Here is a 23,504-nt window from a genome sequence, read left to right on the forward strand (position 1 = left end):
CCCTATTGGCGCCGCTGTCGAGGCCTGAAACGCTGTAGAAGATCGACGTCTGCACTTTAGCGAAAGTGCGGACGTCCGCTTTGGAACGGGTCTATATATATATATATATAAACGAACGCCAGAATAATACTAAGAAACTATTTGGTGTTGATCGATAGCTACAAACACCTGGATACAAATCAATTCTTCATGTACAGTTGGTTTAGATGGTAAGAGTAGTCTGCTAGAAATACATTTTTTTGGGGAGGCTGAGTAAACATAAAGATTAATACAGCAAAACTGATGAAATGAACAGAGGGAGACTGACAAAGTTGCAAGTTTGCTTTGCAGAATCACACCCTCAACTGAGTAGGTCGGTGGTTCCTGTCAGTGCAGGTCCGTCCCTGATTCCTGAGTCCTGACCCTCTTACCCCAGCTAGCTTAATTAGCTAGCTCCATTCATTAATACCATCCATCGATCTGTACTACAATATACAACAGTATTTCATCGAACTTGAGACACAGAGTTAGCCACCTACCATTCTTACACTTCCATCCATGTATAAAATTCATCTGCAGCTTAATTACTACGTACGTCTAGCTTGCTTCATATCAATTCCCTCTCTACTGAAAAACAAGCACTAATATATATATATATATATATATTAGTATATAATATGCATGCAGATGCAGAAATTGAAGATTAAACTGGAGTACTCTGTCCCTGAATATGATGCGAAGCTGGTGTTCCAGAGAGGAGGCTGCTGCTGCTGGGCTAGCTCATCAGCTCTGTGGTGGTTCATAACTAATTTCATGCAGATCATGCATGCAGTACTCCAATAAATTAACGGCTGTTTTTGCCAGCTTTCTGCTTGTACAACTTTAGGATAAACATTTTTAGAATTTGAACACTTGTCATTGATCCACAGGGTGAAATATTTTGCTGCTGAACTTTAAATTTGTGACTGACATTTTGAAAGCTATGAATGAAATCAGTCTTTTTTGAATTCCTTGTTTTTGCCCTTTTATGCTATGTGACTCTATTTTGCATGTATACCACATGGAGAAACTTTAAATTGATTTGGTTTAATTACTCACAACAAACCGTTATTCACAATCAGGACTAGAGAATCAAGTCCTTAACGAGCAAGATTCATTCCCAAACGTAGTCAGCTAGATTCAGTTGAAAAAGAAATGAACAAGGTCCTAATTGAATGAAACTTTACACGCAAAAATCTTCTCCATATCGAAGTCCACTAATGTTATCCCAAACCCTCGATCAAATCTTTATCCCTGCCATCTACAGGAGATAAGAGAACAAACTCTAATGGTTCCAATAACACACAGAACTTAAAATTGCTTCTCTAGCCATGTAACATGTTTTTCCTGATCATGCATGTTGTTCATTTCCATTCTCATTCTCATTCTCTTCTAGTGATCTTCCCGTAGTTTCAGGTGTGAAGAAATGCGTTACCACCAATCCCAGAATACAAACTACACCTAAACCAATCAACGACCTCTCGATTCTCGTCTTTTTATCCTCCTCGTTTTGACCATGTGCAGCCCATAGAAATCCAATTGATCCGATCAAGGCGCCAACCTTCCCCGACGCTCCAGAAATCCCATGACAAGTTGACCTAAACCTCGCCGGGAAAAGCTCAACAGGCACTATAAATGTAGTAGTATTTGGTCCAAAATTTGCAAAGAAGAAAGTGAGGCCATAGAGGACCATGAAACCTACATCTGTATTTTTTGCCCAGTGAGTTTTGTAGGGTATCCCAATCGAGAAATAAACAAGTGCCATGACGAAAAACCCCATCATTTGAATTTTTCGCCTTCCAATTCGATCAATGAAGAAGACACTGAACCAATATCCTGGAATTGTTGAGCATATTGTAACAATTGCTTGCAACTCAGCAACATGCAAAGCATCTTGGTAGAGATTAACATTGTATTTTGGGTATTTTTTGTCGATATATCTTCTATATATTTGAGACTGGAATAGGTTGCTGCTGTAGAAGACAACATCAACAAGAAACCAGTTGGCAGCACAAGAGAAGAGATCGCGGCCATGGAGACGTAAAAATTCCTTGGAGAAGAAGGGATATGATGATGCAGGGTTTTGTCCTACTGATAGTAAATCTGGTTCATCTTCTGCAATTTGACTCAAGGAAACAGCCAACACTTTCTCCATATCCTTGGCTGCTTGCACCACATTTAGCTCAACCAGTGCTGTATACCTGAAAGGAATTAAAAATTTGGTCACATCCATTCAGCGAAAATGCTAATTTCAATTCAATTCTTCACAAAATGATATGTTTATGTTTATCGCTACAAATGAATGAAATTTGGTACTTCGATATAGTAAACAAAATTCTTCACTACCAAAACATTTACTATTACTAAATAAAATTTAGTAAGTGCTAGCTAGCAAGTTTAGATTCACCCTTTTGGGCGTGGCCTGTTTTGGCTTCTATAAGCGAGACTAGTAAATGAAAGACTACGTACTTTGGTTCTATCATTAATTTAGGGCATGTTTTACGAAATAGGAGAGTGAAGAGATTGGAGATATCAATGGGGAAGAGAAGGAAAGTGAGTGAGAATTAGAATTGATCATTTCCATCGAAAGTTGTTTCCAATTTATTATATGAAATCCAAATAGGAATAATAAATAAGCTGTTGATAATTAAGTTGTTTAGTGTCCTTGTTTTCAACCTAGGGTCTCTCTCTCTCTCTCTCTCTCTCTCTCTCTCTCTCTCTCTCATTTTTCAATTCCTTTTGGTGGTGTTGAATGGGAAATTAAGATCACTCACGTACCCTAACTTATGCCAAAGAAAGAAAATTAGTGCAAAATCCGTGACCTCCATTCGACATTATGAATATCTTATGGGTCCATATATCTTCTTCTTTCATTCTAGTGAAAAAAAAAACATGATGAGGTGATAAGACAGATTATGATCCTTCACCTAATTGCCTCTCTCCATAAGAAAATCCAGCTGCATGTGTGCCCCAATTAACATTTCCGTTCAGCTAATTAATGATTCTATATTACCAGACTATTTACTTTGGAAAACGATGTATAACTATTAGTGTATGTATTTTACTCGTTCAAAAAAGTAAGATCTAAAATGGGTCTAAATTCAAATATATACCAGCATTTCTTGCTCATCCTATTATGAATAAAAAAGTTCACAGCTAGCTATAGCTACCTCATTCATCACATACAGCCAAACAATCTGAGACACCACAGATGTTGACGAACCATATACATATATAATTCAATAACAAACGGAAGGAAAAAATTTAGTTCTTCAGTAAATTAATTAATTAATACCTGGCAGTTTCAGGCATCATCATCCGCCAATAGTACGTCATGGCAGCCGGAATTGCACCGAGCATGAGTATCAACCTCCACGCTATGTCAGCCTCGTCCGGCGTCGCTTTCTTCGGATCCGGCTTGCTCGCAAAGTTAAAGACGGCGCACACCACGATGGTCACTATAGAGCTCGCCAGAATCCCAAACCCTTGCATGGAGAACACAGCCGCTATGAACGAGCCACGTGTCCTCTTGTTGGCAAACTCCGACATGATGGTCGCCGAGAGGGGGTAGTCTCCGCCGATGCCGACGCCGAGGAGGAGCCGAAAGAAGACGAGGCTGACTAGGACGCAGGTGGGGGAGGTGCAGATGGAGAAGCCGCACCCTATGGAGCTCAGCACCATCACCATCAGCGAAAGCCCGTAGACACGTCTCCTACCGACTAGGTCCCCAAGCCTGCCGAAGAGCAGCTGCCCCAGGACAGTGCCGAGGAGAGGGAAGCCCACCAGCGCCGTAACGACTAGCGCCGGGATTACGAAGTTGTTGTCGTTGTTGTCGAATACTATGTCGTTTGGTTTACGTTTGTTGTAGTATATGCGGCCGAGGAGTCTCATGATGGGAGGGATACAGAAGAGGTCGTAGGCGTCGGTGAAGAGGCCCATGCCGGCGATGATGATGGCCTTGAAGTGGTACCATTGCGTCTTCGCCGTGTCAAGGGCGGAAAGCACCTTTAGCGCCATTTTTTTTTTCTTTCACTAATCTCACTTTTGCTTGCTCTAAGTTGCTAAATGCTCATACTTTTTTTGGTCTGAAAATGGTTCTACTTATACTATCTAGATATAGGCACAGCCTATAGATACAGATTGCAGTGATTGGACTAATATCGTATATATTTATGAGTTTGAGCCCTTGAGGAAGGTATGGAGTAGTTTCGCAGAGTAGGACATTGATGTGATCCGAGGTTTAATTAGACTACTATAGTATTAATACAAGTCAATGATTCTATGAATATGCGGTATTATTCGATTCACCCAACTCATTCTTAATCTGCATCATATGTATGTGTCTTCTCTACATGTATATACTAGTCAAAAACTTGCAAAGACTTTTCATATCGTTTTTTGAAGGAAACTTTTTTTTTTTTTTAATATGTGTTTTTTCTTTTTTGATTGGGGGTGAGGTAGTAATCCATGCGCCTCGGTTATGCTAGCGATTTAATAACATGTACATCCACTCAATCACTATTCAGACCAAGGTCTATGAATTCATCCCGGCAAAGTCATACTAATCCCCCGTTGTACGCACACAAATCCAAAAATCCTCAAACCTATTGACCAGTGGCGTAGCCAGAAACATGAACTAGGAGGGTCAAAATTCAGATAACAATGATTAAACAAAAATAAAATTTCATCAAATAACATAAAATTGCATATATTAGTTTATATATAACATTCTTCTAATAAAAGAAAAATCATAAATCATTACAATACTCAAATATAATAGATTCCTTCAAACCAATTATAATTGTTCACAACGATTGCTCTTATTTTGGTATATATTAATGGAGTTTTATTATCAATACAATCAAACATATCTTTCTCAATATATGTAATCAACTGTTATTCATCCACACATCTCACGTTCGGTTTGGCAAATCACCTTTTATAATTTTTATGGTAGAATAAATTAAATTTATTAATCTGTAAAAATTTCTGAACTATACAAAGAATTAAAGGATTTTTTTTTTTTTTTTTTGAATTGAAGTTATTAATAAGTTACAAACAAAAGCTTAATCTCTAGTAAAAGACAAGATGAACTCTTTGGTCATATATAGATATAAGCGTAGAAAGATGACTAGGAGAAAGAAAAAACAAGTAAAAAAAATATAAACATATACAGGATAATCATTCATTAACTGATCAATGAATAAAATATAGTATTTTGCCAAAAAAAGAAAAATGAATAAAATATAATAAGAAATTAAAAGAATGGTGGAGCTGTGCAATTGTCCAAGCTGTGGATAATTGGTAAGAGAGTTAAAACTGTTCAACCATTTTTTTGTCTTTTCTGTCAGAAGGGTCAAACAACACATTAAAATACAGTATTATGGAGAAGTCTATAATAATTCAACCAATCAGGAAGCATTTTCAAAAACTGAGAAGGGTCAAATGACCCTTCTGGCCCTAGTGTGCCTACGCCCTTGCTATTGACTACAAACTGGTGGAAATTGAGACTCGAACGCTAATACGTACTAGCAAACCAAAAGAGAGAAAGCGATACAGTGTACTATTTTGAGGACCCTTATAGTTCCCCATTTTGTGAGTAATTAACTTTCATAATTTGAACCGCTATTAAAACATAGAATAAAGACGATCTCAATATTTAAAAAAAAAAAAAAACAATCAATTTGAAGCTCTTTTCACAAACTATATTATAAATCCCATCAGCTTACCTGTTAAACATAATACATCACACATGTTTCTTCTAAACTTTGCTCTCTTACAATATGGTTTTGTTGTTTTCCTATTGAAGGGTACGTGTTGGACTTTTGGGAATCACACATTTTGATGAGTTATAGCGTTGTTCACTTGGAATTGAATTTGTTTAACATTTTGTGCCGCTTGCTTTGGATTAGGCTAGGGTAGATTATTTGTCTGCATCAGCTTTTGTATAATTACAATAATGAAATAAATAAAACACTGCTAAATTAAACGCCTGGTAATCTCCGGCACTCTTAGCCATCTCAAAGGAAATGTTGCAAAAAATGCAGTTGCTGCAGGAGCTGGAATTTATTTATTGGGGGAGGCTTAGGTAGGTAGGTCAAGTTTCAGAATCCAAGTCCTAGGAATATTATCATCATGGATCGACTTCTTTTTAATGGCCGCCATATGTCTCTCTAGTTGCCTAGAGATATCACCAGAGTTTTCCAGCTTAAGTTTTTTAAGCTTTTCTTATCATCACTTGTTGTACATAATCATGTATTTAATTCAATTTTGATGACTCGGTTAAAAACAACAACAAAGTCATTGTAGAATTTGTCATCAGAGATGATCCTGAGTTGATCTATTTACTGGTACTGAAAATTTAGGGTGCATGGAGAAACATCTTTTTGGCGAAACTTTTGCTTTTCAAGAAGATTTATCTTGAGCTCTAAGAAAAAGACTAAGAAAGTTCTTGTTGAAGGAGACTTGAAGATCTTGATAGAGAAAGTGCAACACTCCTTAGCGCATGAAAACTTTAGTCAAAGACATTATATGCTCAAATGTGAAGACATCTCTTTTAAACATATTCATCAAGAAGCAAACTTCACGGCCTATGTTTTTAGTTAATTTTGGCCACTCTATTTTAGGAAGCCGGCTGCTACCGAAACAATAGTATCTTTTATTTGTTCCTTTTGCTTTTATTTTTTATTTTGGCTATGTATGAGATTCTAACATCTTTAATCTTTGTTGTAGTTTTTTTTTATTAAAAAAAATGATAGTCTTAATTCGAAAATCACGAAGACATAGCATTATCGTCTATCATCCTAAGATAGTCTTTAAAACCCTAACAGACTTCCTAAGCCAAACTAGGGGTTTTAGACCGTAATTGATGTAGGGACGAGCTTTTAGCCAATTTTAACAAAAAATCTCGAAAAGAAAGAAGCGTCTTCACATTAAGAAAAATAATTTGAATATTGGAAATTAGTATTCAAATAGGCTTCTTAATGATGGAAATTACTCTTTTGGATATATCGGGATTCTATATCTCAAGCAAAATCTTGATTAGGATTCCAAGCGTATTATTCTTTAGTATCTAGGATTCTATTTCAGATTTTTATTTAATCAGGTTTAATAAGGTTTCCTAGTTTTAGTCTACAATAAATTGTTCTTTATGTTTTCTAGCTAGTTGTATTAGTTTTATGCTATGTGACATATATATGGCACCTCTTAGATTGTAATTTTCATTGAAGTTATCAATAAAAAATCAAATATTAGAGAGAAATTTCTTTATGTTTCTTACGGCTATGCCCGTAATTGTTAGTGGATTCTAACTCAGCTTATATGACTTTCGACGCTTGACGGAGCCTCTTACTATCGTGTTCACGTTTCCTGTATCAGTAATTTTCTCACTAAAGAAGGAACAACGATGGAGAGAACAAAGAAGTATAAAATTTTGCAAAACCGCGTGGACCTTCAAATGGTGACACTTGTTTGGACTAATCTTTCAGTTAAATAATCTCCATTTAAAGGACTGACATAACTGCTTTCGTCTTCGCCTGCAGAAGAAACACAATCACAGAAGGAAGCATGTTACTTGTGCTCCCCAGTTTTGTTGAATTTTGCTCCAAGTAGCGTCATACTGCTCCCACTGAAAGTAATGGGGTGACTGCTTGACTTGAAGCAAAGCATGGTCAATCAACGCGATGGGCACTCGTGTGATCCTTCATGTCGATGCTTTTTCAGAGTCGGACACTCACTGTGCTAAGAGCTTGAGCCCGAGTTTCATTTCATGAGTTTCCAATTGATTCCTCAATAAAATCTATGAGCAACTTGTCTTCATCGTCTTTGTAAATTGAACGAAAAGAAACATCTGAAACTGTTGGGAAATCCTTTTCTAGTAAATCGAGTTGAACGCATTCGTTTTTGCAGTAAAAAATGAGACCGCAGATGTCTGCGTTTTCATGCTCTTTGTTAACCCACAAGCAAAGAGGTATGTCATGGAACAGACTTCCCTTACAGAAACTTTACATCAGATGGTTACTTGGGGAAACTTGACAGGGGAAGACTTGTTACCATTAAAAGGGAACTTGAGGAATTGCCGAGACATTTTGGATTTCATAACCACCACTTCCAGGATTCCATCTGGCCGAAAGCCAGGAGAAAACAGCCGATTATCAACAGATCCTGGAAGATTAAAAGAGATGGTAAATGGTCCAGCTGCACATAGTTCCTGGTCGACTTTCATTTGGTACAAGTTGATGAGTTTACGACAAGTCCGGTCTCCGTCATGAGTAATGACTCCTTCAATATGAACCTTCCCTTCACTTCCGATGATACATTTAACTGTACCTGTTAGACCAAGAATTAAATACTTGGTTATCACTATCTTCAATTATTATGGTAGGCATTTAAAAGAGCGTACCAGTGCAAAAATAGTGCTTGTGCATCCAAGTAAGAGAGGCGCATATATGATGAAAATTACAGACAAAGAATCTCAGTTTGTTTCCTCCGAAGACGTCCAGGTCTGCTCGAAATAAGTTGGCAGCATTACTCACGCCAGCACTCACGCCAGTGTCAACGTACATGACCAATTAATAGTTGGTCCAGCAGTACCTTCATTCAACAACTGGCTTCAGACATGGATGGTAACCAGCATTATTTGGGCTGTCTATATGCTTTTTTTTTTTTTTTTTTTTTTTTTTTTTATGCTATATGCTATCAATTTACTTCCTTATGGTCTTGATATCTCAGATGCACCTATTAAGCCAAAAAAGTTAATAATATATTAGTTTAACTTGTAATAAAGAGTTGAAAGCCACATCTCACATCTCACTAAGTAATACAACCTTCTCTCATCGAGAAAAAGTAATAAAATCTTCTATTTATATAGCTCGATTGTTTAGAATAAAGTCCTTGATTTTTTATTAGAAGTTGTGTAAACTCGTGTTTAACTTGATTTAACTTATTCTCATAGAGTATAAATTGATGGGCTATGGATCACAAACCCGTGTGTCAGTAGCGTAAACTCATGTGCAAAATATAATATAAACTGCAATTATTTTGATTGCATCAAATAAATAGACAGGACTAATCGTCAACTATCATCATCAGTGTAATTGCATAATCAAACGATTACTGCCCCCCTAGAATTTTTTGTCAAAATAAACTTTGATGGCTATGGCCATAAGAATTTTGCTGCTGACTCTAGTGGTAAACCTCTACTTGCAGCTGCAAAAGAATTTGGAAGTGCCACAGTTCCAATAGCAAAAGCAACAGCGTTAAGAAATAGTCTTATCAGTGCCTAGCAACAAGGTTTTTTAAACGTCCAAGTAGAGGGCAACTCGAAACTTGTCATTGATGCCGTAAAGGGTACTATAAACAGTGGCGTAGCCAGAAATATGAAGTAGGAGGGTCATTTTTCAAATCATAATGATTATATTAAACAAAAATATAATTTTATTAAATAACATAAAATCGCATATGTTTATTGTTAAAAAAATAATTTAAATATATTAGTTTATATATCATTCTTTTAATAAAACAATATCATAAATTATTAATATACTCAAACATAACAGATATCTTCAAACCAATTATAATTATTTGCGACGATTGCTCTTAATTATTTTGAACTCTATACATGGTGGTTTCATCATCAATACAAGCAAATATATCTTTCCCAATGTGTAATGATACTGCCACTCATCCACATATCTTCCATTTGGTTTCCGAAATCACTATTTATGATCTTCATGGTAGAATAAATTAAATTGACTAATCTCTAAAAAAATTTAAACTTTGTAATGAATTAAAGAAATTTCTTTAATTGAAGTGATTTATTAACAAGGGAACAAATCTTACTCTCTAGTTGATTTCAAGTCTTGCCGTTCATAGGAGAGAAAATTGAGAAAGACAAAAGACGAATTCTTTGGGAAATATAGTTAACAGCATAGAAATATGACTAGGATAAAGGAAAAATATTTTTTTTAAAAACTAAATAAATATGAGGTAATCATTGATTAATTGATCAATTAATAAAATATAGTAGAAATTTAAAAGAATGTTGGAGTCTTGCAAGTCCAAGTTGCACGTGGGTAATACTTGGTGATGGGCCAAAACTGTTAACAGTAATTTTTTTTGGCTGTCAGAAGGGTCAAATCACATATTAAAATCTAATATTTACATAAAAACATCTAAAATTTCAACCAATCAGCGACTATTTCCAAAAGCTGAGAAGGGTCATTTGACCCTTCTGGCCCTAATGTGCCTACGCCCTTGACTATAAAACCGCCTTGGAGGATCTTGAAGGTTGTACTAGATATCCGGAAGATCGCTACAATGTTCTCTTCTATCTTTTTCAAACATGTCCATAGGAAAGCTAATTTTGTAGCCGATGAAATTGCAAATGTAGGTCATAGATCTTTGAAAACATGTCAATTTACCCAAATTTGAGGTACACTAACTCCACTTAACCAAAAATCTTATGAGATTGCTCAGTTAAGCAAGAAATTACATATTTTTTGCCCTAATACCCAATTTAATTTTTTTTTTGTTAAATTTTGGGACAATTTTGCCCCCCCCCCCCCTCTCTTTCTCTCTTTTTTTGTCACTTAGAGAGAAAGAAGTCATCGGAGACTTAGCCAGACTCCGGGGACCGGCCACCCTAATTCGGTGATCGAATATCGGATTCCAGCGACCGGTGACTGGAGATCGGAGTCCAGTGTCATGTTTTATTGCCCCTCAATAAACTTTATTAAAAATTTATTGGGTTTTATTGGAGGGTAACAAAAGTCTCCAGCAACCTCTTTTGGAGACCTCTAGCAACCCCTAGACCGATAACCGAAGTCTGGCGTCCGATTTAATTGCCCCCAAATAAAACCCAATAAACTTCTATTGCCTCCCGAAAAGAATTTATTGAGTTTTATTGGGGGTGATAAAAGTCTCCGGTGACCTATAAGATCTCCGACGACCTCTTTGGGGACCTCTAGAGACCGGTTTTATTACCCCTAATAATACCTGATAAACTTTTATTTCCCTCCGGTGATCTCTCTGGTGACCTATAAAATCTCTGGCGACCTCTTTGAGGCCTTTGGTGACCAATGGCTAGTGATTGGAGTCTGGCGTCTGGTTTTATTGCCCCCAATAATATCTAATAAACTTTTATTGCCCCCAATAAAAATTATTGGGTTTTATTGGTGGTAATAGAAGTCTCCGACGACCTCTTTAGGAACCTCCGACCAGTGACCGGATTCCAGCGAAGTCTTTAATGTCTTTTTAATTATTCGGAGGGCAAACTTGTCTTTTTACATTTAAATGGGTTAAGTGAGCACACAAATCTTTTAGTGGAGTTTGTGGGCATTTGTTAGGCCCAAATTGGGTAAATGGTCAAGAGCCCTAGATTTTTTGATGGCCTCACTTGGACCAGCGCAATTCTAATAAATGCCTCAAATGCCTTATTATTTGATGTTGTAACCGCTGGTTAACCTAGAGGCTTTCATATTTAATTATAGTCTTTTGACATTGAAAAAAAAAATGATTACTACGCGCATTTTTTTTTTAATGTCTGAAAATTAAATTAAAAAATTACACTATCAAATAAAAAAAAGGGAGTTTGGGCCAGGGTTTATCGATTACAAAAAAATTTCGGATGGAATAGGAACTTTTGACAATATCTCGCCCATAGAGTATTAACTTGACTTTGACTAAATCATTTGGCATCACAATCACTTTCAAAGTATAAATCAGTAGGACACAAAATTTGCTCGACTGATAATAGCTTAGGAATACAGTTGAACAAAGATGTCTATTGCAAATTAGCCAAAATATGCTGTTTGGCTCTAAAATTAGTCCGGGTAGCAAAATGTCTCTTTTGAGTGCGCGAGCGTGCCAACACCTTGCGGTGTAGTCGTCGGGGCGTCCCTTAACCTGACTTCTTCTCAAACGCTGTGGACGAGGAGAGCACCAACCTCGTCACCAGGTTCTTTTCTCTACCTTTCGGAAAATGACTTCTTGCCTTACGGGTAAGGACTTGCATGTGGTGTGATCTCTTGCGTCACCGAGTCGATACTTAGTGTTGTAGACTAAGCAGAGCAATCACTGGGAAGTAGGAGAAAGCACGGGTTTTGCTAAAGTGTGACTTTAGCTTCGCTGGGTTCAACTAGGTTGAATGTAGGTTTGCTCCGGAGAGACTTTGATAATCTGAGAGATTAGTTGATTGAAGAGTTGTTGTTTCTTTGTTCTGTTTTAGCCTCTATATATAGGCTACTCACTGCAGATTCTTCTTCTTAATAGGAGTGCAATACTATATTTTAGGCCACAGTTATTGGTCTTGAATCCAATCAAAACACTTAATAGTCTTGATAACTATCTTATATAATAATAGATAATTATCCGCTTCTGTCGTAGCTAGAATATAGGCAAGGTTAATTGTCTCTTGGAACTTCTTGGGCGAACTGTTCGCTACGCACGTCTTAATTGCATATATATATTCATATATCCACGCAATTAAAGATGATAACTTCCTTAATTGATTTTCTGCCATGCAAATATGTATGTGAGTATGGTAGCCACGTGTTGGCCTTTTTCATTCAACAAAGGAGATTCACCTTCCTTAATTGACCCATGCATGAGCAATTAATATATTATATTCCTTGTTGATCACAATCAAGCGTGATTGCATGCTTCCATTTGTTTCCGTGTTTGCCATACTCCTTAATTTCATGAGAATATATGAATATTTGCATGGCTCACGTCCTTGCTCCTTCTTACACAATACTTGGTAATCAAACAAATAAATCACCATTAATTATCAAATATTTGATAATTAATAGTAAATCAGTGAATATCCAGATTTGCCTCAAGATTGCTTAGTCTCTAAGTAGACTTTATTTAACCTCTAAACAATATATTCCGAACTTATCAAAAATATATAGCTTGGGCCACAGATATTGGCCCGGATTCTCCCGAGACACCCTTGTCCAAAAAAAATATTAATTTTAGGTTCAAACATATGCACCAACAGTTCAATTTCTGAAAGCCAAAATTGTATGATCCACACATCACATTACAGCCATATTTTTGGTTCCTAAAATTTGGAGTGGTTGGCTATTGCATGATAAGGCATAGGCGTGCGATGCAAGATCAGAAGAGTGCCCTCAAAGCTCGACAGTTAATTCTCTTAGACAAGTAGAACTACATTTACACATCCATCGTTCTCTGGATTATTTGTCACCTGAGCATATTTCCCTGCATCCACCGGCAAAGATGTGTACAACCACACAAGTTAAAAATCTAAAAGTACCCTCATTTAAAAAGGGGGAGTACGATAGCAAAGTGAATTGGAAATTAAGCAGAATGCCAAGCACACGGAGGTTTTGAACTCACCCCACACATGCAACTTTCCCGTTAGGTGTGACTAGACCAAGCTCACTTACATTCACCTGAAATTCACAGATAAACAAACAACAAACAGCTTGAGACGTCATGATATAGAAATTCTAAATGTCATGAATCAGCACACAAGACTGAGATAGGTACCTCAATGATGGTTCCCTTGGTCAAGCCACCAAGAGAGGTATACATTTGACCATTAGGGTTTTTCTTCACACCATCTTAAGGTTAAAAGTACATTTGAGTTCAGGGTGAGTCACATGAGCTTTAGTGAATCGCAATCCACTGGGCCGGATAAATCACTCATACTAGGGAGGTTTCCTTGTAAAAGCAGGTCCCACAAATGTGGCTTTTGTGATCATCCGCTTCCATTGCTTAGCTACACAGAAGAACCAAAATATAAGCTATCAAGAATGAGAGCAATAAAATTATACTCGTGCAAAAGTTTTACAAGCATATCATGAACATGAACGAAGAACAATTTTATCTGGTTATGTGGAAAATACTAAATCATAAGCCTTAAATAATGACTGAATAAATATAAACGACCAATTGGCTTCAAACTTTATCGATGCGAAGCTAACTTCAAACTTGGATGCATAGGGATAGAGAGAAGTCAAGTTCTTACTCTTGCGTTTGCCCGTTCTAAGCACTTTAAACATCTCATCTTCAGCCACAGGCCTCACCTGGAAAAGATACAACTCAGTCACAAAATTATTTATTCACACATGAAAGAGTACAGAGTCAGAAAGTTGCACTTGTCTTACCTTAGGCAGAGGGACTTCCCATTTTCCAGCTTTCTCTTTCCGTTTTTGCTTGATGGAATTGCTAAGAGTCTATTTACAGCATAAAGTCAGATACCATCCACGAAAAGCTATCTTAATCATTCTATTTAATGGCTGTTCAACCATACCTTTGCTCGTGTTTTATTGTCATGATCCAACATCAATGTTGGAACAGCTCCTTCATGGACATCATCATCATCAACCTTGTGCCTAGTCAATGACTCCTCATGCATAGCCAATCTGTCAACATTCATAAAATAATATTTAATTGTGAATTACAAGTCACTATAATGACTAGTTCAATAAACAGTAAACACACCCTCCAGCGTGAACTACCAACACAACGACAAACTACTTGATAAGCGTATAAACTTGTACATATGATCGTTACTTCGTATTGTGTATTATCAAACAACAAATTAATCATTATCAAGTAATCATTGCTACATGAATATAAATATATAGGGTTATTATCACAAATGGTACCTGAACTTATCATCTATCTTATATTCATATCGATGGTATCTAAACTTCAATTTTAAGGGTTCCCCTTGAGTGCCTTAAGGTATCAGTACCTTAAAAATCCGTAATTGCATCTGGGCCGTCTATTTTACACGGCTAAAATGGACGGACGCGCATTTGCGGGTGCAGATGCGCGTCCACCGCATGTAATCGCATGGTGACCTGCTATAGCAAGTTTCAACAATGCGATTTCAAAATTTTGAAATCAAACCTTGAAACCGTTCTAAGCTGGGTTTTTGGCGATGGTTCAGTTGTAATTTTACGTTCTCTGATGAGAAATAGTCGGATTTGATTGTGAGTTTCAGTAGTGTGGATTTGATGATGGCATTTCTCAGTTCAACCCATTTACTGTGACCGATTGAAGTTCATCTATGGGTGGTTTCTATCCTGGCAGGCAAAATGGTCAGCTTGGCAACAACAATGCAAAATTCAACAACAATTCTGGTGGCTACAGGGGGAACAACAATTTTAACAATGGCATGAATAGCAAACCACGAAGGTGCCAAAACTTGCAGGACTTTACCAAATTTTCAGAATGCCTCAAATTTTCCTCTTTAGATGTTATTCAGTTTAGTCGGATTGGGACTAGTTTTCCCGAGCCACATATCGCGAGATGTGAAGATAATCTCAGAATTTTGGGAGAATATTAGGAGTTTCGCGAAAATTTCGAATATTTCCTGAAGGTGCCAAAACTTGCAGGACTTTACCAAATTTTCAGAATTCTCAACAAGGCAATTCAAGCATCACTGGCTGTCAATACTGTGGTAAATTTTTAAATATCACACATATTGGTAACTCGAGTCTTGGAAGGTTGAGGAATATCCAGAAAGGCATTTAGGGAATCGGTCTGATTCTATCTCTGTTTGTTATCCAGAAAGGCATTGGTTGTCCACGGATTCCATTATCAAGAAGTGTATATGGTTTGAGGAACTTTAATCCTTATAAACACAATACTGTGGTAAATTTTTAAATATCACACATATTGGTAACTCGAGTCTTGGAACATTGAAACTGAACAATGTGTGTGTTGAATGAGAATAGCTCAACAGTACTCTCCTAGTTCTGTGCAGCCTCTTGTTTCCCAGTGTCTTTGGGAATGTGTGTGTTGAATGAGAATAGCCCAACATACTTACAATCTCCCCCTTTGGGCATTCCCATTCAACACACAACTTTTCATCTTGTATCCTGCAAATAAGACTTCACAGACACTAGCTACAACAGATAATCACAACTCAACTTAGATCGAACATAGTAACCAAAAGGTAGACCAATAGGTGTCACTTGGATTAAGGAATCAGTTTCCATCCTTTTTCCAGATCTAAGTGACCAAAACAAATACCTAACAAATAAAATAAGCATCCAAATAGTCTGTGCTTACGCACTTACAACCGAAATAAAATTTTTGTCCATCAAAAGTTAAAATGCCGAAAAAAATAATAATAATAAAAAGTTTGTTTTACTTCTCCCCCTTTGAATGGGAAGGCACATCAAACTCCTCCATTAGCTTGGTCACGGTATCCTGAAACTCCTCGCTGTCCATGGAAGCAGTGCTGTCCTCCTGTGCTTCTTCCTCTTTGAGTGCAGTGGACGGACCAGGAGCGCCAAACCCAAGAGGGTGGCGCTGCATGTTCCGGACCTCCTTGAGGAGGTTGGTCAAAGTGTTGTGAGTGCGGACCAGGAGGGAGTGCATATCATTCATGTCATTTGTGAGGCAAGCGATCCGCCAGTCAGCCACCAGGATGTCGTCACAAAGATTGTCCAGAGAGACCGGAGGAGGCAAGGCAGAGGAAGATGCCTCAGTAGGAAGATGAGAAAACTGACGAGAGGAAGGAGGAGGACTCCGGCTCCGTTCGCGATGCATGCCAGGATCCTCAGGAGGAGGAAGACGCCGGTGTCCACCAATGCGTGAGGTGATCTTAGTGCGAACCATGATGAGAGAAAAAGTTTTGGAAAAACCTGTACACTTAGACCAACCAGAGTGAAATCCGAGAGAGATATGATAGATGGTATTGATATCGAACCAGTAGGGTTAGAGAAAGAGAAGAGACAGGCCAGTTGGAGAAAGCGTCTCCAAGAAGGAAAGAAATTATTACAAGTTATGGTTCCTAGATACACGCATGCAAATAACTTCTCCCCCTCAACGTATGCTTAATCAGTAAGAAAATTAAATTCAACCAGATGGCAGGAAAAGAGAGAGAGAGACCAAGAGGAACATAGATTCCCATAATCTGCAATTAATTCCTCTTCTAGGTATCGACAGAGGTGCTTTTTCTGTCCTTCAAGTTCCCCAGAGGTGCCAATAAAGAAGCATCCCCCAGAGGTGCTTTTTATGTCCTTCAAGTTCCCTCCCCAGTCAGCATCAGAGTATCCTGCAATTGCCACATTAGTGTCAAAGGTATAGAAAATACCACAGTTAACTGTACCAGCAACATATCGGATGATCCTTTTGACAGCTTCTAAGTGAGATTCCTTAGGATTTGCTTGAAACCGAGCACAAACTCCCACACTGTAGGAGATATCGGGCCTACTGGCAGTGAGATAGAGCAGGCTGCCAATCATGCTTCTGTAGAGGGCCCATTTTAGCCATATAAAATAGAGGGCCCAGATGCAGTAACAATTTTAAAGTACTGATACATCTCCCATTTCCATCTCCCATATTGTGTGTCGTCTACATACAAGACCTTGCAATCGCAATGCTGAGAGGTGATTGATACGTACAGAGAGCAAAATGGAATGGATTAATTCTATTACTTCTTAAAATCTAGGCTTTTAGTCATTCGAATTTAACAGATGTACTTACCCCCATACATTACGTAATTCTAGCTGCAGCAGTTTGACGTGCCATTTTCACGCAAATCTTAAGAGATGACCCAAATCTGGAGGAATCATCCCACTTCTACAGTTCTCAAATCAAAGCTCCATAGTTCCAATTCTCAATCCAACAAACAAGTATGAATACAAAAAACAATCCAAAGCAGCTATAGTTCTTAGACCCCTGAGTAACACAATTTATCCTTCCGATCATCCAATTCTTATCATTCTTGAATTCAGGTTTAACCAACAACCAAAATCGTACTAAGAGGTTTCTTTATGATCAGAAATTAGGTGGGTAGAGGGCCGAGCTTGGTTTAGAGGTTTAAAACCCGGCCCGGCCCATAGACCAGGCTTGCCAAAAGCCTATCAAAGCCCGCCAAGCTCGGCCCGTAAAAGCCCGCCAGGCCCGACCCGGAAAAGCCTGTAAATTAATTTAATTAGCTTAATTTTATTTACTTTACACTTCCATAAATTGTTAAAAATAGCTCGGGTGTCCAAAATAATCAAAGAAAAATTTCACAAACTCGTCATGTAGTGCGTGTTATTATTATATCCAAAGCCTCGTATCCGCGGTCGTCACGCCATCGGTCAACCAAGAAGGAATACAAGTGATGACGGTTGACCAATTCGATCGAATTCGAAAATATGGTGAAATTGGCTAAATTTTTACCACACTCATAATTTATTGTAATAATCTCATCCAACGGTCGGTTTTTTTTTTTTTTTTTGAATTGATAGAGGTTGCCCTTTGGAGTCAGATGACACAATACATTACTGGTCTCTAGGACACAATACATTACTGGTCTCTAGGACACAATACATTACTGGTCTCTAGGACATAAACATGCCCTTGGGAAGGTTTAAGGTTGCAAAGCCCAGAATGGCCCAACGGGAAGACAAAGCCCGGAACCAACTTTGTTCTTTCTTGATCGAAGAAGAGTGAGAGTTGAGAAATAAACTGAGAAATCAAGGCCTCCCTGAATTTAGCTACCTCGTTTGAGTTGCTGCCGGTTATTATAAGATCATCCACGTACAGGCACACAATCCCCTCTCTTCTGGTGCCACTGATCGAGAGCACTAGTCCATCCCCTCTCTTCTAGTGTCTCCAACAACATAAGTCATTCAATCAATTCACGAACAACAATCTCAACAAACGATCATCACAGAGCACCAAAACAATTATTACAATCACAATATAATATCTGCTCCGGAGGTCGCAAGTCATGATTAACACTCAAATTAACATCTGCTCCATGCTGATCTAGCTTTGACTCCACAATATAATATCTCATGTTGTTGCTTCGACTAGTACCGGACAATTCTTAAAACGACGACCTGGTGTTCCAAGGAGTATACATCCAATACGACCTGCTGTTGAAAGGCTTGGTATAGGGTTTAGGCCGGTGCTTCTGAGTTAGAAAGTTCTATAACTTCCATTTCTTCCTCAGATTTTTCCGATGGGCTACTCTGTCCGTTACTCCTGGGGCTCTTTCAGCCCCTCGGTCTCTACCATCTGCCTCCATCTGCCGCCAAGGAACCAAGATTGAATCCTGAGTCCACATGAAGCCCTTAGATCAAGAGATTGCATTTATTCGTTATCCACTATTGGCCCGGTAAATCATTTGCAGCTTCTCAGCTTGGAACGGTTTCAAGGTTTGATTTCAAAATTTTGAAATCGCATTGTTGAAACCTGCTATAGCAGGTTACCATGCGATTACATGCGGCAGACGCACATATGCGGGTGCATATGCGCGTCCGTCCATTTTAGCCGTGTAAAATAGAGGGCCCAGATGCAGTAACAATTTTAAGGTACTGATACCTTACGTCATGGCAGAACTTTCCCAATTTTAATCACAACCAGTACTTGAACTTTTCGACTTCATTTCAAATGGTACATAGCACTAACTTCCGTTAATGTTCCGTAAAAAACTAACATGCGCAAAACACATGACCTATATTCAAGAGTAGTTTGACGAAAATACCCATTTAAATAATTTTGTTTACTAGATATTTTGATCATTTAATATGTTAATAAAAATAGAAGTTCAATTAAAAATAGAATTAAAAATGTATCTCTACCCTCTTATGAAAATAATTTTAAAACAAGATCTTAACAAAAATTAATTTGTTTTATAAATACAGACAAAACATTTCAAATAAAACTATAAAACATTTTTTTTGGACGAACTATAAAACATTTAAAAACCAAAGCTTATCAAAACTTTTGTAATTCTTTTTTTTTTCCTGTCATTCATATTTTTAATTGAAGTTGAAAGTTTTCCCCTTTGATAGTCTCATTTTTTATAGCCACAATATAAGTGAAAATAAGTGATATTACAAAAAAGAAGAAGGTAATTTACAAATTTATCCTTGAAAAATGAGTCACATGTTTAGTACATGTCAGTTTTTAATGGAACATTAACTGAAGTTAATGATAGGTACCATTTGAAATAAAATCGAAAAGTTTAGGTACTGGTTGTGATCAAAATTGAAGTTCAGGTACCATCGATAAGATAGAGAATAAATTCAGGTACCATTTGTGATAATTACCCAAATATATAATATTTATGAGTCAAGAAGAACATATTAACAGTCTAGGGTGGAAAAAGAACCATATCAATAACCACAAAAGAAGAATCTCAAAATTAGTAACTATATGCAAAACATATTAACTGATAATACAAAACTTCCGCGTTATGAGCAAAGATTTAAGAGAACAATCCACATAGCAAAACTATGAAGAAATAAACAAAAAGGCTCAATTAAATTAAACTGAAAGCCAAGAAACAGAACTCACGTTTTCTTCATTAGAGCCTTTTCTGCAAAGAGTTTCTTGGCAAACATCTTGCCCTTGATACCCAGAGCCTGTTCCATTACAAAATTAGTAAGAACCATAATAAGGACAATTTTATTTTATTTTATTGTAATTTCTCAGTAGAGTAGGTGAAAACAAATAGAATTGACCTTTTACGCAATTTCAGAGCGCTTGTGGACCTCACGAGCCTCCTTCTTGCGCTTGCGCTCAAAGTGATCAAGTCTATACCCATATCGCTTCCTGTGAAGGTCTATATAATCTCCCTGCGGCTGAACTCCACAAATAACAAACAATATGAAATTTCATCACAAATAAAAGATAAATATAAACAGAGAGAAAAAGATAAAGAAACAAAACCATGGTTACAGGGATTTGTTGCTCTCAATTTGTTGTTATAAATCAAAAGCAAGCCTCAACAACAATCTCCAAAAGACTGACAGACAATGGTGGAGCCAGAATTTTAAGCTCACTGGGGCACACATTATTAATATCAAAACATACAAAAATCTCTACATGAAATTTCTATCTATTAAAATAGTGATTGTTCTCGACTAGATTTCATATTTTAAAATTGCTTCAAAACAATCTCAATCTCCTTATTTATACTAGTAAAATGTGTTTCTCAATAAATGAAATCAAACAATCAAGTATAAATTAAATCACACCCAATGAATAGCCAACGAATTCCATGTAAAAATGCATATGGAGAACGAAAAAGAGTTCCTTTGCACTATCTCTAATGATTGCAAATAAAGACGCATCTTAGACAAACGTATGTGTCTCTCTAGTGGATTTTATGTCACCACTATTCGAGCTATGAAATCCAATAAAGTTATGAGAGAAGATCTCTTGGATTTAGACACATATTGGCTTTGTCACGACAGGATAGGTCATTCTAGTCATGATATGATGATCCGTCTACTAAAGACTTCACACGGACATCCATTCTTTCGAGCGAAATGAAGCATGAATCAAAAGTTAATTCCTAAACTAAGTGTGACCGTCGCCGCTACCTCCGGCGCTGCTGCCGTCCACCACCTGCCTAGGGCTGGCACAGCCCCTATTCATGACGCCATGGATGGCGTCCATCATGGTGATGGCGCCCCAAGTGATGCTACAATAACCAACTTTGCTTCAAATAGCGTTTCAGACGCTCAAGCCCAACCAAAATCATTATTGGTTGCTTTTAAGGCCTCTCGCTCATTTTACAAAGCCCGTTCCTTAGGTAAATTAATTAAGACTGAGACCGTCCAATGCAAAGTATATGAAAATACTCATTCTGTTCTTATATAGAATCCATGGGGATTCTGTGCACTGATTCAACCAACTTGCGGACGTTTAAAAATTTCATGATGTTGGTTGACATGCAAACATGCTGGTCACGTGGTGTGTCATTGTCCACCTGTAAATGCTGCCCGGATCATCCTATTCAGTCAATTGGACTTGACAATACTAGAGAGTTTACATTGAAGACTTTCGATGGTTATTGCAATGGGACTGATGTTGGACATCATATTCCCATGTACACACCCAAATGGTCTCGCGGAAACGACTATGATGGTGGCCCGAAAATTGGTAATGCGCACCAATCTCCTTATATATCCGCTTGGGGTAATGCAATATTGCATGCAGCTATGCTAATTCATCTATGACCCACCATCACTCAATCTACCTCTGCATTACAACTAGTGACTGGGTACCAGTATCTCGTACTTACGCATATTTGAATGTGCTATTTATGTGTCAATTGCACCACCACAGCGTACTATAATGGGCAACTAAGTTGGATTTGAAACTCCAACAATCGTCTGCCACTTAATGCCCTTGCTAGGCGATCTCCTTACCACTAGAGTTAAGGATTGTCACTTTGATGAGACAGTCTTCCGGTCATTAGGGGGAGATAAGAACACGGATGTTCAGCAGGAACGACAGGAATTGTCTTGGTCTGTCCCCACTATGTCTCATCTCTATCTCAGCTAAAGTGACGAGATCACACATATCTGCTGCAAAAATGTCTGCAAGGATGGACATCCCTACGAGAGAACATAGTGCCACCCTACACGGAAGTAGGCATGGCGCCAACGCCATAAAGGGTGGCACTCTGGTGCTACAGGTCATGGCCCTAGCTAAGATGCGTGGGAGGCCCGTGGGTTCAAATGATACTTTGGCACAACCCAATCCTTGGATCATTGACACTCAAAATCCGTCTCATGAGAATCTTCCTGATTATGGATATCGTTGGGGGACGCCTCAACGTCAGAACCTATTCCTGAGAGTATAGAGCTCTATGAAAATTACACTAGTGTACATGAGACGTGGGATAGAAACTCCATCATAATTGATTATGTAGTCGCGCATTTCGTTGCGCATGAATTTGTAGAGTCCGATGATATCGAACCACGCTCCATTGATAAATGAATGCCAACGTAGAGAAATTTAGCCTAAATGGAAAGATGCGATCCAGGTTAATTTGGATTCTCTAACAAAGAGGAAGGTTTATAAAGCCAGTAAACACCTCCTAATATAAAGGGAAAATTTTGCAAACAGTACACCAAGTAAAGGCCACTAATAATTCTTATACATAAAGTTCCAAACCGAGCATTTCGGTACACGAAATCTAAAGTCCTACCCACTATCCGTACACACCGTCAATGACGCCGTTAATTTGAGGGGTAATATGGTCTCTTCAGATTTTCACTATGAGCACCCGGCTTTCTCTCTCTGGGCACCCAGCTCTCTCTCTCTCTCTCTCTCTCTCTCTCTCTCTTTCACTATGGGCACCCATCTCTCTTCCCCCCTCCCAATCCCGATCACCTCTGTAATTCCAACCATTACCATCAATCCGCAGCTTTTCACCTCTGCTGCATCAACAACCATTACCATAATTCTCCCAATCCAGATCCAATTGAAGCTCAGATCCAACAAAAAGGTCCAAAATCGGAGCCACCCTTCAGGAATCTCCAGCTGAACCCTCTAATCCCAATCCCAGTGTTCAACAACAACTCCGGGTTCTCACCGCCTCTTCCGGTCTTCCCCGACCCGAACCCGACTTGCTCCGCCACCAAGCCACCCAAGACCTCGACCGCCACCTCGCCAATCGCTTAGTCACTGCTTCCCGGCCTCTATGCGCCGTAATCGACTGCTAGATCGTAATCCATCTCGTAGCTCATCATCCAAAACCC

The 23,504-nt window shown here is 38.1% G+C and overlaps 2 protein-coding genes and 1 pseudogene across 2 annotated transcripts; all 3 read right to left on the bottom strand.

Moving 5' to 3' along the window:
• Positions 1 to 1,045: 1,045 nt before the first annotated feature.
• On the bottom strand, positions 1,046 to 4,158 carry LOC133745899 (probable inorganic phosphate transporter 1-9). Its single transcript, XM_062174061.1, has 2 exons — positions 3,314 to 4,158; positions 1,046 to 2,219 (listed from the first exon to the last, which is right to left on the bottom strand). Exons 1-2 carry the CDS (start codon positions 4,033 to 4,035, stop codon positions 1,370 to 1,372), a joined length of 1,572 nt encoding a protein of 523 aa, XP_062030045.1. The 5' UTR covers positions 4,036 to 4,158; the 3' UTR covers positions 1,046 to 1,369.
• A 3,314-nt stretch (positions 4,159 to 7,472) lies between these two features.
• LOC133745900 (increased DNA methylation 3-like) lies at positions 7,473 to 8,668 on the bottom strand. The gene is made up of 2 exons (XM_062174062.1): positions 8,420 to 8,668; positions 7,473 to 8,346 (listed from the first exon to the last, which is right to left on the bottom strand). The coding sequence occupies exons 1-2, from the start codon at positions 8,580 to 8,582 to the stop codon at positions 8,027 to 8,029; spliced, it is 483 nt and encodes a 160-aa protein (XP_062030046.1). The 5' UTR covers positions 8,583 to 8,668; the 3' UTR covers positions 7,473 to 8,026.
• A 4,506-nt stretch (positions 8,669 to 13,174) lies between these two features.
• Positions 13,175 to 23,199, bottom strand: LOC133744626 (uncharacterized; annotated as a pseudogene).
• Positions 23,200 to 23,504: the final 305 nt, after the last annotated feature.

Source organism: Rosa rugosa, chromosome 4 (genome assembly GCF_958449725.1).
Source record: "Rosa rugosa chromosome 4, drRosRugo1.1, whole genome shotgun sequence".
Lineage (NCBI taxonomy): Eukaryota > Viridiplantae > Streptophyta > Magnoliopsida > Rosales > Rosaceae > Rosa > Rosa rugosa.

Bases quoted from the DNA above. Each gene is read 5' to 3' on its own strand.
- LOC133745899 (XM_062174061.1), bottom strand. From the start codon at position 4,035: ATGGCGCTAAAGGTGCTTTCCGCCCTTGACACGGCGAAGACGCAATGG. The intron at 2,220-3,313 runs GTATTAATTAAT...AATTCCTTTCAG, and splicing joins ATGATGCCTGAAACTGCCAG to GTATACAGCACTGGTTGAGC.
- LOC133745900 (XM_062174062.1), bottom strand. From the start codon at position 8,582: ATGTACGTTGACACTGGCGTGAGTGCTGGCGTGAGTAATGCTGCCAAC. The intron at 8,347-8,419 runs GTACGCTCTTTT...TTGGTCTAACAG, and splicing joins CAAGCACTATTTTTGCACTG to GTACAGTTAAATGTATCATC.